The 15370-nt window shown below is 36.2% G+C and overlaps 1 protein-coding gene across 13 annotated transcripts in view; it reads right to left on the reverse strand.

Annotated features, from left to right (window-relative positions):
* The window catches only part of DCAF6 (DDB1 and CUL4 associated factor 6), a 138017-nt gene that overhangs the window by 112948 nt on the left and 9699 nt on the right, over window positions 1-15370 (reverse strand). For all 13 annotated transcript variants that reach the window (NM_001135405.1, XM_024256686.3, XM_024256779.3 and 10 more), the window contains 1 exon segment: window positions 9452-9513. Coding sequence is in view for 6 of the 13 variants with exons in the window: in XM_024256606.3 (XP_024112374.2) it covers window positions 9452-9513 (62 nt within the window). In the remaining 7 variants the exon portion in view is untranslated.

Genomic DNA, 15370 nt, shown 5'->3' on the forward strand with positions numbered 1-15370 from the left:
GCTAATGCAATAAGACAAGAAAAGGAAGGAAAAGTATGAAGACTGGAAAAGAAATAAAATGGTCTTTGCAGATAACAAGATCATCTATATGGAAAATAAAATTTTAAAAATCCTCCTGGAGGCCGGACACAGTGGCTCACGCCTGTAATCCCAGCATTTTGGGAGGCAAAGGAGGGCGGATCACAAGGTCAGGAGATCAAGACCATCCTGGCTAACACGGTGAAACCCCATCTCTACTAAAAATACAAAAAATTAGCTGGGTGTGGTGGTGGGCACCTGTAGTCCCAGCTACTCGGCAGGCTGAGGCAGCAGAATGGCGTGAACCCGGGAGGCGGAGCTTGCATTGAGCCGAGATCGCGCCACTGCACTCCAGCCTGGATGACAGAGTGAGAATCTGTTTCAAAAAAAACAAAACAAAACAAAATAAAACCCTCCCAAAACTAATAAGTGATTGTAGCAAAGTAATAGAATACAAGGTTAATATTAAAAAGTCAATTATTTTCCTAAATACCAGAAATGAACAAGTGGAATTTGAATTTTAAAACACAATACCATTACATTAGCACTCCAAAACATGAAACACTTAGGTATAAATTGAATAAAATATGTATAAGATTTCTATGAGGAAAATTATAAAACTCTGGTAAAAGAAATCAAAGAATTAAATAAATGAAGAGCTATTCCATATTAATAAATAGAAAGATTCAGTATTTTCAAGATGTCAATTCTTCCCAACTTGTTCTACAGATTCAATGCAACTCCTATCAAAATCTCAGCAAATTATTTTGTGGGTATTGACAAACTGATTCTAAAGTTTGTAAGAGATGCCGAAGACTCGGGCTAGCCAACACATATTAAGGGAGAAGAACAAAGTTGTTCTTCTCAAGCTCACATGGAACATTTACCAAGACAGACCATATTTGAGGCCTTAAAATACACTTTAACAAATTTAAAAGAATAAAAATCATACAGTGTCTACTCTTAGACCACAATGGAATTAAACTAAAATCAGTAACAGAAAGATAAGTGGAAAATCCCAAGATAGCTAACACTACCCAACTTCAAGACTTACTATAAGGTGCCTGTAATCCCAGAACTTTGGGAGGCCAAGGCAGGCAGATCACGAGGTCAGGAGTTCGAGACCAGCCTGGCTGGTGGTTCGAGACCACCCCGTCTCTACTAAAGATACAAAAAAATTAGCTGGGCATGGTGGCGTGTGCCTGTAATCCCAGCTACTCTGGAGGCTGAGGAAGGAGAATCACTTGAACCCAGGAGGCAGAGGCTGCCGTGAGCCGAGATCGCGCCATTGCACTCCAGCCTGGGCAAGAGGCCGAGACTCCATCTCAAAAAAAAAAAAAATAAATAAATAATAATAAAAATTTTACTGTAAGGCTACACCAAATAAGACAGCGTGGTATTGGCAAAAGAGCAGACAAACAGATAACTAAACAGAATTCAGAGCCCAGAAACAGATCCACACAAACACGATCATCGGACCTTTGACAAAGGAGTAAAGTCAATACAATGCAGATAGTCTTTTCAACAAATGGTGCTGCTACAACTGGATATTCACATGCAAAAAATAAAAATAAAAATAAAATCTAGACACATAACTTACACCCTTCACAAAAATTAATTCAAAATAGATCACAGACCTAAATATAAACACAAAACTATAAACCTCTGAGAAGATAACATAGGAAAAAAACTCAGATGACCTTGGGTATGGTGATAATTTATTAAGTACAACACCAAGGCAAGATCCATAAAAGAAATCATTGATAAGCCTGACTTCATTAAAATTAAAAACTTCTACCCTGCAAAAGACAATGTCAAGAAAATGAGAAGACAGGGAAAATACTTTCAAAAGACACATCTGATAAAGTGGTGTTATCTAAAATACATAAAGAACTCTTAAAACACTACAATAAGAAACAATCTGATTAAGAAATGAGCCAAAGGCCATAACAGGCACCTCAGCAAAGATACACAGATTGCAAACAAGCATATGAAAAGATAATCCACATCCTATGTTATCAGGGAAATGCACTACATATCTATTAGAATGGCCAAAATAGAGAACACTGACATCATCAAATACTGGCAAGGATGTGGAGCATCAGGAACTTATATTCATTGCTGGTGGGAATGCAAAATTGTACAGTCACTTTGAAGGACAAATGGTGATTTCTTATAAAAACTAAACATACACAATACAGCATGTTCCTTGGTATTTATCCAAAGGAGCTGAAAACGTATGTCCACACATACACCTGCACACGAACGTAAACGTATGTCCACACAAACACCTGCCCACAAACGTTTATGGCAACTTTACTCATAACTGCCAATTTTTGGAAGCACCTAAGATGTCCTTCAGCAGGTGAATGGACAAACTGTGGTACATCTACAGAATGAAGTATTTATTATTCAGCTCTAAAAAGAAATGAGCTAGAAGCTATGAAAAGATAGAGGAAACTTAAATGTATATTACTAAGTGAAAGAAAACCAATCTGAAAAGGCTACATACTATGTGATTCCAATTATATGACATTCTGGAAAAGGCTTAACTATGGAGACTATAAAAAGATCAGTGGTCATCAGGAGTTCGGAAGGTGGGTGATAAATAGGCAAAGCACAGAAGATTTTTAAGGCAGTGAAACAACTCCACGTGATACTATAATGGTGGATATATATCACTATACATTTGTCCAAACTCATAAGATGTCTGAAACCAAGAGTGAGCCCTATTGTAAACTATGGACTTTGGGTGGATTATGATGTATTAATGTAGGCTCATGAAATATAGCAAATGTACCACTCAGGTGGAAGATGTTGATAATGGAAAATGCTATGCAAGTATGTGGGCAGGGGATATATGAGAAATTCCCATACCTTCCTCTCAATTTTGCTATGAACCTAAAACTGTTCTAAAAATTTAAAAATAAAGTGTTAAATATTGACTGTCATTCAGCAAACACAATGTTCTGATATTTTACAATGAAATGTCTGAGCCATTAAGTTTCACTGTGTAAATTTACTTATTTGAATTTATTTAGTGTTCACAGGCATAAAACCAAATCACCTAAAATAAAACTAGAAAAACTTATTACAAAACTACAGTAATCAAGACTGTGTGGTACTGGCAAAAACAAAGACATACAGATCAATGTAACGGAATTAAGAGTTCAGAAATAAACTCTTCTATTTATGGTTAAGTGATTTTTTGACAAGAGATCTAAGACCATTCAATGAAAGAAAAGTCTTTTCACCAAATGGAGCTGAGACAACTAGATAATTGCCATCAAGAAAAAAAAACAACAACAAAAAAAACCTTGGACCCCTACTTTATACCATATAAAAATTAACTGAAAATAGATCAAAGATCTAAACAGAAGAGCTAAAACTATACAACTCTTAGAAGAAAACAGGTATAAATCTTCACGATCAGTGATTAAGCAAGTTTCTTAAATACGGCACCAACAGCCCAAGCAAACAGCAAAAAGAAATTAGACTTCACCAAAATTAAAAACTTTTGTACATTAAAGGACACTATGAAGGTGAAAAGACAACCCATAGAATGAAGGGAAATATTTGCAAATCATATATCTGATAAGAGTCCCAGAATATACAAACACAACTCAACAACAAAAAGACAAACAATCCAATTAAAAATAGGTAAAGGATTTAAATAGACATTTCTCCAAAGAAGATATGTAAATGACTCATACCTTCATATGCACATAGAAAGATGCTCAACATCATTAGTCATCAGGGAAATAAAAACCAAAATCACAACAAATTACCACTTCACATCCACTAGGATGATTATAATAATTTTTTAAACAAACATAAAATAAGAGTTGGCAAGGATGTCAAGAAACTGGAACCCTATATGTTGCTGTCAGAAATGTAAAATGGTACAGCTTTTTGGAAAACATTTTTGATACCTCCTCAAAAAGTGAGATATCAGTTTACCATATGACCTAGCAATTGTGCAACTAGGTATACAGCCAAGATAATTGAAAACTTACAACACACAAAAATCTGTACACAAATGTTCACAGCAGCATTATTCATAATTGCCAAAAAATGGAAACAACCCAAATATCCAACAACTGATGAACAGATTAAATGTGGTATATCTGTACAATGAAATATTTATTCAATCATAAAAAGGAATGAAATACTGACACATACTACAACATGGATTAACCTTGAAAACATTACACTAAGTGAAAGAACCCTTACATTAACAGCCAATATTGTATGATTCCATTTATATGAAATGTCAGAATACGCACATTGGTAGAGACAGAAAGTATTAGTGATTGCTAACTGCTAAATAGAGGGGAAATGGTGACTGATAATTGGTACTCTTTTTCAGATGATAAAATTAGAGGAATTAAATAGTGGTGATGGCTCCACAACCTTACAAATACACTAAAAACCACCGAATTGAACACTTAAGATGGGTCAATTTTATAGTATGTGAGCATATCTAAATTTAAAAAAAATAAATGTCCACTTTTAGTCAAGATGTCAGTACATGGACCAGATTTATCATCATGCTTGTAACAACTAAAAAACGGCAAAATATACATTTTTTAAGTGTACAAGAAACATTTACCAATAAAGACGACATTCTGGGCCACAAAACGAATCTTAATATATTTAAATAAAGACTACAAGTCATTGAAAGTATGTTCTCTGACCAAAATGGAATTAAATCAGAAATCATTAACATAAAGATACGCTGGAAAACTAAGAAATAACAGATGGCCATAGAAATAACAGATGGTCAAAGAAGATTTTACAAAATAAATTAAAAAGTATTTTGAACTCAGTGAAAATAAAAATGCAACATATCTCAATTTATGGATTACAGCTAAAACAATATTTAGAAGAAAATTTACAGCACCAAAAAAACCTCTATTTTAGAAAAGACAACGGTCTCATATCAATGACCTCAGCTTCCACTCAAATAATTACAAAACAAAGAGCAAATGAAACCCAAAGTCTGCAGAAGACTCAAATAATAAATATATTTGCAGAAATCAATGAAATAGAAAACAGAAAAGCAATGGAGACAATTAATGAGACCAGAGGTTGGTTCTTTGAGAAGACAAAATTAACAAGCCTCTAGCCAAACTAATCAGGAAAACACATGGAGAAAATATTACCAATATCAGTAATGAGAAACACAGTAACATACACTACAGATTCTACAGATACTTAAAAACATAAGGGAATATTATGAACAATTATATGTCAATAAATTCAACAATTTACATAAAATAAATTCAGTGAAACACACCTATTAAACAAGGTTCACTCAAGACATAGATACCCTGAATAGTTTATTTTTACTAAATAAATGGAATTATAGTTAGACATTTCCCAGAAAAAAAAAGACACTTGGCAAAATCCAGCAATGATTCATGATGATAGCTCTTAGCAAGTTAGTAATAGAGGAGAACATCCTCAACCTGACAACAAGCATCCATGAAAAAACTGATGATATCATACTAAATAGAAAGAGACAATGTTCTTAGGGTAAGCACAGCGGCTCATACCTGTAATCCTAGCACTTTGCTCTGGGAGGTTGAGGTGGGAGGTATCACTTGAGCCCAGGAGTTCAAGACCAGATGGGCAACATAATGAGACCCCACCTCTACAAAAAACAAACACATTTGCCGGGGTGCTGGCAAGCACCTATGGTCCCAGCTAACTCAGGAGGCTGAGGTGGGAAGACAGCTTGAGCCCAGGAGGTTGAGGCTATAGTGAGCTATGATTGTGCCACTGCACTCCAATCTGGGCAACAGAGGGAGACCCTGTTTTCCTTCTAAGATCAGAACAAGACAAGGATGGCTGATTCCACTCCTTCTATTCAATCTTATAGTAGAATACTAACCAGTGAAATAAGTCAAGAAAACGAAATAAAAGGAATCCAGACTAGAAAAGAAGTAAAACTATCTTAATTCTCAGATGACTTGATTATTTACATAGAATATCCTATAAAATCTTAAGGAAAAAAAAGCTACTTGAATGAATATAAGAGTTCAGGAAGTTTCCAGAATACAGATGAATATGTAAAAATTAACGGGGCAGGAAATGTAACCACAACATGATACTACTAGATGCCTGTTAGAATGTCTAAAAAAAAAAAAACTGACCACACCAAATGCTGGTGAGGACATGGACCAACTGGAGTTTCTACATACTAACAGTGGGAATGTTAAACGGTACAATGACACTGGAAAACAATTGGTTTCTTAACAAGTTAAGCAGGTACCTACCATATGTGACCCATTCATTCCACTCAAAGATATTTATCAAAAAAGAATAAAAGCATATGTTCATACAAAGACTCTACACGAATATTCATGGCAACTTTATTTGTAATAGTCCTCAACTGGATACAACCCAATGTCCACTGACAGGTGAACAGATATAAACATTATGATTTATCCATACAATAAATGCTCCTCAGCAATAAAAAGTAATAAATTATTGATACACTCAACAACATGAATCCCAAAATAATTGTTCTAAGTAAAATTTAAAGTAAAAAAAGCCAAATGAAAAAAGGATACATAGTCAATGATTCCATTTATTTAAAATTCTAGAAAATGCAAACTGATTTATAGTGACAGAATAGAGATCACTGGTTGACTGGGGTTGAGGGTGATGTGTAAGGAATGAGAGGGCACATGGGCAAACTTTTTAGGGGATGATTGATATTTTATCATCTTGAATGTGGTGATGACTTTGTGTATGTTTACATGTGTTAAACATATCAAATAGTACACTTTAATTATGTACAGCTGATCATATCTCAATAAAGCTCTTAAAAATACAAAAATTTAAGCACAAATCTATGGGGTAATTCACAAAAGTAATTAAAGTTATTATATAATAACAAAAAGTAATTAGGCTGGCAACAGTCTTACCAGCCGAAGTGAATACTAGAAAACATTTGTATAAGACCTTGAAAACTACAGAGTGGGTGGGGTGCAGTGGCTCACACCTGTAATCCCAGCACTTTGGGAGGATCACCTGAGGTCAGGAGTTCGAGGCCAGCCCAGCCAACATAGCAAAACCCCGTCTCTACTAAAAATTCAAAAATTAGCCAGGCATGGTGGCGCAGACTGTAATCTCAGCTTCTCAGGAGGCTGAGGTACAAGAATCACTTGAACCCAGGAGGTGGAGGTTGCAGTGAGCTGAGATTGTGCCACTCCACTCCAGCCTGGAAGACAGAGTAAGACTCAGTCTCAAAACAAACAAAAAAGTACAGAGTGAAAATAATGTCCAACCTAGAATCCTGTACCCACTCAGATCACCAATGAAGTACGAAAGCAGAGAACAAAGGTATGTTTAAACTTGCAAAAAATGTTGGGCCAGGAACAGTGGCTCACACCTGCAATCCCAGCACTTTTGGAGGCCAAGGTGGGCAGATCACCTGAGGCCAGGAGTTCAAGACCAGCCTGGCCAACATGGTGAAACTCAGTCTCTACTAAAGACACAAAAATTAGCCAGGTGTGGTGGTGGGTGCCTGTAATCCCAGCTACTCGGGAGGCTGCGGCAGGAAAACTGCTTGAACCCGGGAGACGGAGGTTGCAGTGAGCCAAGATTGCACCACTGCACTCCAGCCTTGGTGACAGAGCAAGACCCCATATCAAAAAATAATAATAATAATTAATCTAACACATAATATACTCTTCGTCTCATCAATGAATAATTCATAAAGTGCCACATCTGTTTCAGGCATTCCTGTTGATACTAAATTTAAACAAGAAATTTGTGAAGGTATTTTCTTGGTCCACTATGCCACGGCAGGGGGGCAAAAGTGTAGACTATGAACAAATAAATTGGTTTGTTAATTATAATGCCAGATAGTAAGCACTATCAAAAATAACAATAATATAAGGAGAAAGATACTGACCAGGCGTGGCATGCTATTTAATTAGGGTATTCAGGGAGTGCTGCTTTGGTAGGCAACATTTGAAAAGAGAGCTAAATAAAATGAGAAGGTAAGCTTTACAGGTAAGTGGGAGAAGAGAATTCTAGGTATAAGGCATAAAATATACAAGGCAGAGGTGTCCTTGGATCATCTTTTGAACAAATAGCAATAAAAAGACATTTTAAAACAAGGAAAATATGGACTATATATTAGATAATACCGAGAAAATAGTCAATATTATGAAATTACCTAATGGCATTTTGGTTATATAAGAAAATGTCAATCGCTTTTTAGGCTTACATATAAGGGTAAAATAATATGATATCTTCAGCAAAGCGGATCTTCAGCAAGGTGGATCTTCAGCAAGGTGGATGGGGGAAGAAAATAAAATAGAAAAGAAAATATGGCAAAATCTTGATAATTACTAAGTCTAGGTGACAAGTACATGAAAAGTACATTTGAAATTTTTATAATAAAAATTGAAAAGAGCTCTGTTTTGGATATGCTAAATTTGGGATGCCTATTAGACATGCAACTGGACATGTTAAGTAGAAAGTTGGATATATAAACTCGGGGAAGAGGCAGAAGTCATGTTTTCTTTTTTTTTTTTTTTTTTTTTAGCCATAGGACTAGATAGGGTCATTTTGAGCTGGAGAGAAAAGAGGGTGGGAGGTAGCAGGACAGAGTCTTCGTGCAACCAACACATGAAGGAACATATGTGGAGGAGTCAGCTAAGACAAAGAAGATGTAGCAAGTCAATGGATTGAAATAGGAAGAAAACCAAGCGAGTATGGTGTTAGCAAAAGCCAAGAGAAAAAGTATTTCAAAAAAGAGGATATGGGACGGGCACGGTGGCTCATGCCTGTAATCCCAGCACTGAGAGGCCGAGGCAGGAGGATCATGAGGTCAAGAGATCAACACCATCCTGGCTAACACAGTGAAACCCTGTCTCTACTAAAAAATACAAAAAAATTAGCTGGGTGTGGTGGCGGGTGCCTGTAGTCCCAGCTACTCAGGAGGCTGAGGCAGGAGAATGGCGTGAACCTGGGAGGCAGAGCTTGCAGGGAGGCTGAGCTTGCAGTGAGCCGAGATCGCGCCACTGCACTCTAGCCTGGGCAACAGAGCAAGACTCTGTCTCAAAAACAAAAACAAAAAAACAGTATGAAAAAACAGAGGATATGTTTGAGTGATATGTCTAAAGTTTCTAAGAAGTCAACACTACATTTGCAGACATGAAGTCACAAAAGCAGTTTCAGTACAGTGAATGAGATGGAAGCCTTTTGATAATATTAGAAAACTCATCTGCACTTTAAAAAATCTTGCATACATTCTTCTAAATTCAAAATATAATTTTATATTTTAATGTAAAACTTTATTCTCCCATTTTATTATAGTCACAATCCTTTCTGGGAGGATTGGGACATTTCATCAAACACTTAAACACTTAGTATCAAAGCCCTTCAGAGTCGAGAATTAACTATTACTTACACAACCATCATGCACATTAAGGGTTGCTTCAAGTTTTAATCTTTGGATAAATTCTCTTCTTCCTGTTTAAAAAGAAAGAACAAATTAAATCACACAAATGCTGAGAAAAATATAACACAGAAATTAGGAGCCTAGGATCTGGCATGAAAAGTAAATTCATGCTCTAATTTCAGCTCCACCATTTATAAACTGAGTGATACTGGGCAATTTAACCTCCTCCTAAGACTCAGTTTCCTCATTAGAATACCTCTACCTCATGCAGTTTTTTGTCTGTTTGTTTTTTGAGACACAGTCTCGCACTGTCGCCCAGGCTGGAGGGCAGTGGCACGATCTCAGCTCGCGGCAACCTCTGCCTTCCAAATTCAAGCAATTCTCCTTCCTCAGCCTCCCGAGTGGCTGGGATCACAGGCACACAGCACCACGCCCAGCTAACTTTTGTATTTTTAGTAGAGACAGAATTTCATCATGTTGGCCAGGCTGGTCTCAAACTCCTGACCTCAACTGATCCACCCGCATTGGCCTCCCAAACTGCTAGGATTACAGGTGTGAGCCACCACGCCCAGCTTGTAGTTATTTTAAGGACAGAAAGGGCTTAGCACAGTATCTGGACCACAATAAACACTCGTACATTTCTTCATTCATTCATTCAACAAATATTTATTGAGTACTCACTCTGTGTCAGGTAAAGTATATTTTACAGTGGTAAAATAAAACAAAAAGATTTCTGCCTGCTTATGAGAGGAGAAAAACAATAAATAATCGGTATAAGTGCTATAAGTTAGTATAGTGCTATGCAGAAAAATAAAGCAGGAAAAAGAGATAAAAGATGACTGGAGGTAGGGAGTAAGGTTTTTAATTTTAAATAGGATGGCAAACAGAAATAGTAAGTACCAACTATTTTTAAACATTTCTCAATTTCAGAAATGTTAAAGTTAACATTACAATGATGAAATCTGGCATTAAAAATCAGCATAAATGTCCACCAATAGCAGAATAGTTTAAATACTGCAAAAACAGAGTAAGTTCCTTCTTTGAAAAAGAGAAATCTGTCCCTTTAAGGAATGAATCATCTTTACCAAACAGATCAAAAAGCATGTTTATTCAGAAGCTGTAATGAAAGAAGGCTGAATTTACGACAAAGAACAATAATTAAGTAATCAGGCTGATGAGATCTCTCATAAAATCGTATCTGCCTATACTTTCTGTATACTGTCACAAAGGGCAGATTTCTCTATTGCACTTTCTTGCCATTCCATGTCAAAATCAAGAGCCTCTTGAAGCCAATTTGTTTTACTTCTTTCTCCATGTTATTTAACTGGTAAGATGGCTAGGTAAAGGATGAACACATAAGTTAAAAAAAATTATGGATAATTATGGGGGCTTTTATTTTGGGGAGGGAGATGCTCTATGGTTTCTAAACTTACTGAAATAAAACAACCTAGAGAAATTCAGTAACATGTTTTCATGAAGTAGGTTGTACTTTAGATAAGTAACTTTTCAGATCTGATTTTCGCTTGTAAAAACATTCTAACTTCAGTAAAAAAGATAAATTTTTAAAAACTCATTTCCTTTTGGTCAAAGGATTGGTAATCTCATTGAGTTACAGGAGTTAAGAAACAAAGTATTCAAATTAACAATATGGCAGCAATTAAAACTCATTAAAATATTAAAGTATTGGAAACTTTGTCAAAATTTTAAAACCTGCGTTTGAAAACATGGCTCTAGCCATTTCAGTCTGGAGAAAATGGTGGCAGAACCTAAGAACAGAAGATAAAGTAAGCTGTTTTAGCAAGAACTCTTATATATGACGTTTGCACATTAGAACATGTATAGAGGCATAATACATTGTGGTTAAATAGATAGCTTTTGAATGACATTTTTATATATGACTTTGGAGATAAAATTTATTGCATCATCCAGACATCTCATAAAGTGTGCTTCTAGAGCAAACGCAAAAACATCCACTACCCTTTTAGTAATTAAACGTAATACCAAGAAATAGAAGCTAAAAGCCACCATAAAATAAGAACGGTACCTTAATAAAACTGAGCTTCCTTAAATTAAAATTAAAATAAACTCACATCTGAATGCTATTAAAAGCTGTGAAGGGTCTGGCCTATTTGCAAGGTAACCAACTGGACTGCTACCTTTCTTGGATGCTAGCAAAAGACACCAAACTCCTAAGTCAGAGGCAAAAAAATTTACTACTCATGTATGGCAAGCAGTATGAGCTTCAGGTTCATATTGGTTTTTCTTGTCCTCCAAGTCTCATAGGGCAACTTGAAGATGCCTGGATAGATGCTGTGCATGTAATGGGTTTTAATCACAGCTGACGAATCTTGAACTTGGGGAACCCAAATCTTTTAACAAGCAAAACTGCCCGACCTTTATCCCTAAGGAGACATTATTAAACTGAACAACAAATTTGTCCTTGGCTCAAGAGGCTCTCAGTATTCCAGTGTTGGGTGCAAATATATATTTAGAATTGTTATATATTCCAAGGCTATTCACTATATAAACCTCACTGAGAAGACAGTCCAGAACAAAACGACTAGTGCCTCTGCTCCCAAGATGTTCAGAAATCCAAAGAGCTATGAAGAATCTTCTCCCAAGAATTACACACTTGTTATGGATGAACTTACCATTGTGGCTTCCAACTCAAGTCTTTCTGTACCTCAGGCTGCCTCTTATAATTCTGACTCTACTCTGGCATTCTTTTATATTAATAGGTTATAAACTCCGTAAGAACACTGCTTTATTGACCCATGTATTCCAAATACCTAATACAGTGCCTGCCTCAAAGTATGCATTCAATATACGTTTGCTGAATCAGTGAATAAATGACTGGGATCATGATATTCATTCTGTTCTGGAATCTGTATTACCACTCAATAACACATGGTGATTGCTGGGCGTGGTGGCTCACACCTGTAATCCCAGTACTTTGGGAGGCCGAGGTGGGTGGATCACCTGAAGTCAGGAGTTCAGGACCAGCCTGATCAACATGTCGAAACCCCATCTCTACTAAAAATACAAAAATTAGCCGGGTGTGGTGACGGGCACCTGTAGTCCCACCTACTCGGGTGGCTGAGGTAGGAGAATCGCTTGAACCTGGGAGGCAGAGGCTGCAGTGAGCTGAGATCGTGCCACTGTACTCCAGCCTGGGCAAGAGAGTGAGACTCCATCTCAAAAAAATAAAATAAAATAACACATGGTGAATGTATTTCAACGACAATAAATATACAGCTATTGCTCATTTTTAATGGTTGTGTAATCATTAAACCATTAAAGAAATTACAATTTTGTAATTTATTTATTCACATACCTATCTCCTTTACTAGACTAGTTGAGAATTATTACTTATAGAGATGGTTGGGGCAAGAAATGTTGGAATTAGGTTTAAATATCTGACTTGAACATACTACACTTAGGCTGGGCAAAACTTATTTTCTCAGAGCCTTAGTTCTTACTTGGGGGTGACAAACTCTACCAAGGAGAGACAAAACACAGAATTATTTCATCCTTGGCACAGCACAGGACAGATGACTGCTAGTTAAGAGATTCAGAGATCCAGATATGAGAGGCTCAGCAATCACCAGACAAATACAGTGTAAAAAGGTCTCCAACATTATAATCAGACTGTCTGAAGTCAAAGTGAAAGAGTGAATCCTAAAAATGGCAAGAGAAAAAACCATCTAAAAACAGTTAAAAAAAAAAAAAAAAAGGACTAAGAAAGTCGTTATGTAATATTAAAGAGACCAATTCAGCAAGAATATGTAACAATTCTAAATACATATTTGCACCCAACAGTGGAGTACTGAGAGTCATAAAACAAGTATTACTAGACCTAAAGAAAGAGATACACTGCAACACAATAGTGTGAAACTTCAACACCCCACTTACAGCATTACACAGATCATCTAGACAAAGAATCAGCAAAGAAACACTGGACTTAAACTGGACTTTAGACCAAATGGACTCAACAGACATTTACAAAACATTCTATCCAACAACTGCAGAATATACAATATTTTCATCAGCATATGGAACATTCTCCAAGACAGACCATATGTTAAGCCACAAAACAAAGTCTCAACAAATTTTTTAAAATTGAAATCACATCAAGTGCCTTCCCAGACAACAGCAGAATAAAACTAGAAATCAATACCAAGAGAAAATTTACAAACCTTACAAATACAAAGAAATTAAACAACATGCTCCTGAATGACAATAGGGTCAACGAAGAAATTAAGACAGAAATTTTAAAAAATGTTTTTGAAACAAATGAAAATGGAAACACAACATACCAAAACCTGTGGGATACAGCAAAAGCAGTGCTAAGAAGAACATAGTAATAAATTCCTATATCAAAAAGGAGAAAGATTACAAATTAATAATCTAAGAACGCACCTCGAGGAACCAGAAAAGCAAGAACAAACCAAACCCAAAACTAGCAGAAGAAAAGAAATAAAGATCAGAGCAGAACTAAATGAAATATGGACTCAAAAAAAAAAAACCACAAAAGGTCAATGAAATGAAAAGCTGGTTCCTCAAAGAGATAAAAAAAATTGATAAACCACTTTCCAGACTAACCAAGAAAAGAAGGGAGAAGAGCTAAATAAAATCAGAAATGAAAAAGGAGACATTACAACTGATTCCACAGAAGTACAAAGATCATCACAGACTATAATGAACCATATACTCATAAACTAGAAAACCTACAGGAAATAGATACATTCCCAGAAAAACACAACCTACCAAGATTGAACCAGAAAGAAACAGAAAATCTGAACAGACCAATAATGAGCAGCAAGAATTAATCAGTAATTTTTACAATCTCCCAACAAAGAAAAGCCCAGTACCAGATGGCTTCACAGCCCAATTCTACCAAATGTACAAAGAAGAAGTATTATCAATACTCCTGAAACAATTCCAAAAAATCAAGGACAGCCCTCTCCCTAACTTATTCTATAAGGCCATTATCACCCTGATAACAAAACCAAAGAAGGACACAAAACAAAGGATACAGAATAAAAAGAAAACTACAGACTAATGAACACAAATGCAAAAATCCTCAACAAAATACTAGCAAACCAAATCCAACACCAAATCAAAAAGATAATACACCATGATCAAGTGGGTTTTATGCCAGGAATGCAAGGATGGGTCAACATATGCAAATCAATAAATGTGATACATCATATCAACAGAATGAAGGACAAAAACCATATGATCATCTTAATAGACGTGAAAAAAGCATTTAATAAAATTCAAGTCCCTTCATAAGAAAAACCCTCAGTAAACTAGGCATAGAAAGATCATACCTCAAAATAATAAAGGCCATATATCATAAACCTGTAACTAACATCATACTGAATAGGGAAAAGTTGAAAGCATTCCTTTAAGAACTGGAAGAAAACAAGGATGCCTACTTTCACCACTCTTCAATATAGTATTGGAAGTCCTAACCAGAGCAATCAGGCAAGAGAATGAAACAAAAGGCATCAAAATTATAAAGGAAGGAGTCAAATTATCCCTGTTTCCTGATGATATGATCTTATATCTAGAAAAACCTAAAGACTCCCCACAAAAACTCTTAGATTTGCTGGGCATGGTAGCTCATGCCTGTAATCCCAGCACTTTGGGAGGCTGAGGTGGGCAGATCACCTGAGGTCAGTAGTTCAATACCAGCTGGCCAACATGGTGAAACCCTGTCTCTACTAAAACTACAAAAATTAGCTGGGTGTGGTGGCACATGCCTGTAATCCTAGCTACTCAGGAGGCTGAGGCAGGAGAATCACTTGAACCCAGGAGGCAGAACTTGCAGTGAGCTGAGATTGTGCCATTGCACTCCAGCCTGGGCAACAGAATGAAATTCTGTCTCAAAAAAAAAAAAAAAAAAAAAAAAAACTCTTAGAT

The sequence above is a fragment of the Pongo abelii genome, chromosome 1 (assembly GCF_028885655.2).
Source record: "Pongo abelii isolate AG06213 chromosome 1, NHGRI_mPonAbe1-v2.0_pri, whole genome shotgun sequence".
Taxonomy (NCBI): Eukaryota; Metazoa; Chordata; class Mammalia; order Primates; family Hominidae; genus Pongo; species Pongo abelii.